The sequence below is a fragment of the Exserohilum turcica genome, assembly GCF_000359705.1.
Source record: "Exserohilum turcica Et28A unplaced genomic scaffold SETTUscaffold_282, whole genome shotgun sequence".
Classification (NCBI taxonomy): Eukaryota; Fungi; Ascomycota; class Dothideomycetes; order Pleosporales; family Pleosporaceae; genus Exserohilum; species Exserohilum turcicum.
In genome coordinates, this window is record NW_007360117.1 from 87 (window position 1) to 1,239 (window position 1,153).

General features: G+C 67.5%; 1 protein-coding gene across 1 annotated transcript; it reads left to right on the forward strand.

Moving 5' to 3' along the window:
- Window positions 1-311: 311 nt before the first annotated feature.
- Window positions 312-629, forward strand: SETTUDRAFT_40351 (uncharacterized protein; the record flags this gene model as incomplete). Its single annotated transcript, XM_008028626.1, has 1 exon — window positions 312-629. The coding sequence occupies one exon, from the start codon at window positions 312-314 to the stop codon at window positions 627-629; it is 318 nt and encodes a 105-aa protein (XP_008026817.1).
- Window positions 630-1,153: the final 524 nt, after the last annotated feature.

Sequence of the window (1,153 nt, forward strand, 5' to 3'; positions counted from 1 at the left end):
CCTGCCCTGCCCTGCCCTGCCCTGCCCTGCCCTGCCCTGCCCTGCCCTGCCCTGCCCTGCCCATGCCCTGCCCATGGCCCCCGCCGATCAATTCCCCATGTGGCTGCTGTCCCCCCCCCCACGCACACAGCCGACGACGGGCGGCTGACATCATCATTCGCTGCCTTTCTGGCGCACTTCCCCCCCTCGCTCGCCCTCTGCCCTCTGCCCTCTGCCCTCTGCCCTCGCCCTCTCCCCCTCTCCCCCCTCTCCCCCATCCCCCCCAAAAGAGCTGCCGTGGGTTCCGCCGGCCGCCAATGGCCACGGCCGCAATGACGTCCTCTCGCCGCTGCTCTCGCCGCTCCGCCTGGGCATGCCTCTGCCTCTGCTACTGCCACTGCTATGCTCGTCGACACCCCCTCTCGCTCGCCCACCTCCCACCTTCTCCCCCCTCTCCCATCCCCCATCCCCCATCCCCCATCCACCCCTCCTGCGTCGTATACCGCCAGATGCCCGGCACCCCCGTGCGCTGGGCGTGTTACAGGATCGAATCGTTCCTCTGCCGCAACGCACTCTGCACGCTGCACCTGCACTCTGCATTGCGCATTGCGGGTCGCCGTGGCCACGCGCACACTGACAGGCGCGCGTGATTGGGCGCGCCCGCTGATCGCGTCTTTGTCGGCCATCCGCTTCGTCGAGGATGCGACAGGCCCAATGTCTATAAGATCGGCTGTAAGGACCCGGCGGCGGCGCAACCGCTGTGACCTGCCACTTTGGCTGCTATGGCATTTGCTGATTGCCGTTGCGCTGCTCTCCCAGGCCATGCTAGTCTCCTTGTACACCGATGCTGATGCCCTCCCCTCGACATCCAAGTACGTACATGGACTAAGTAGGCCCATCCCCCCTCGCCCTCCCACTGCGCCCCCTGGCCCGCTGCCCTGCCTGCTGCTGCCAGGTGCACACACTCGGTCCTTGTCGTCGCCGTCGTCGCCGTCTGCTCTGGCGACACACACAGGCGCCCGCCAAACGCTGCCATGGCACGGCCAATGACGAAATTTGTGTTTGATCACCCTGCCACGCCCGCCGCACCCCCCGGCCGCTGACCCGACCGCTCGCCGTGTCTCTGTTCGGCCGCTGTCCCCTTTGTCTGCCCGTGTGCATTGTATCCGCGCCT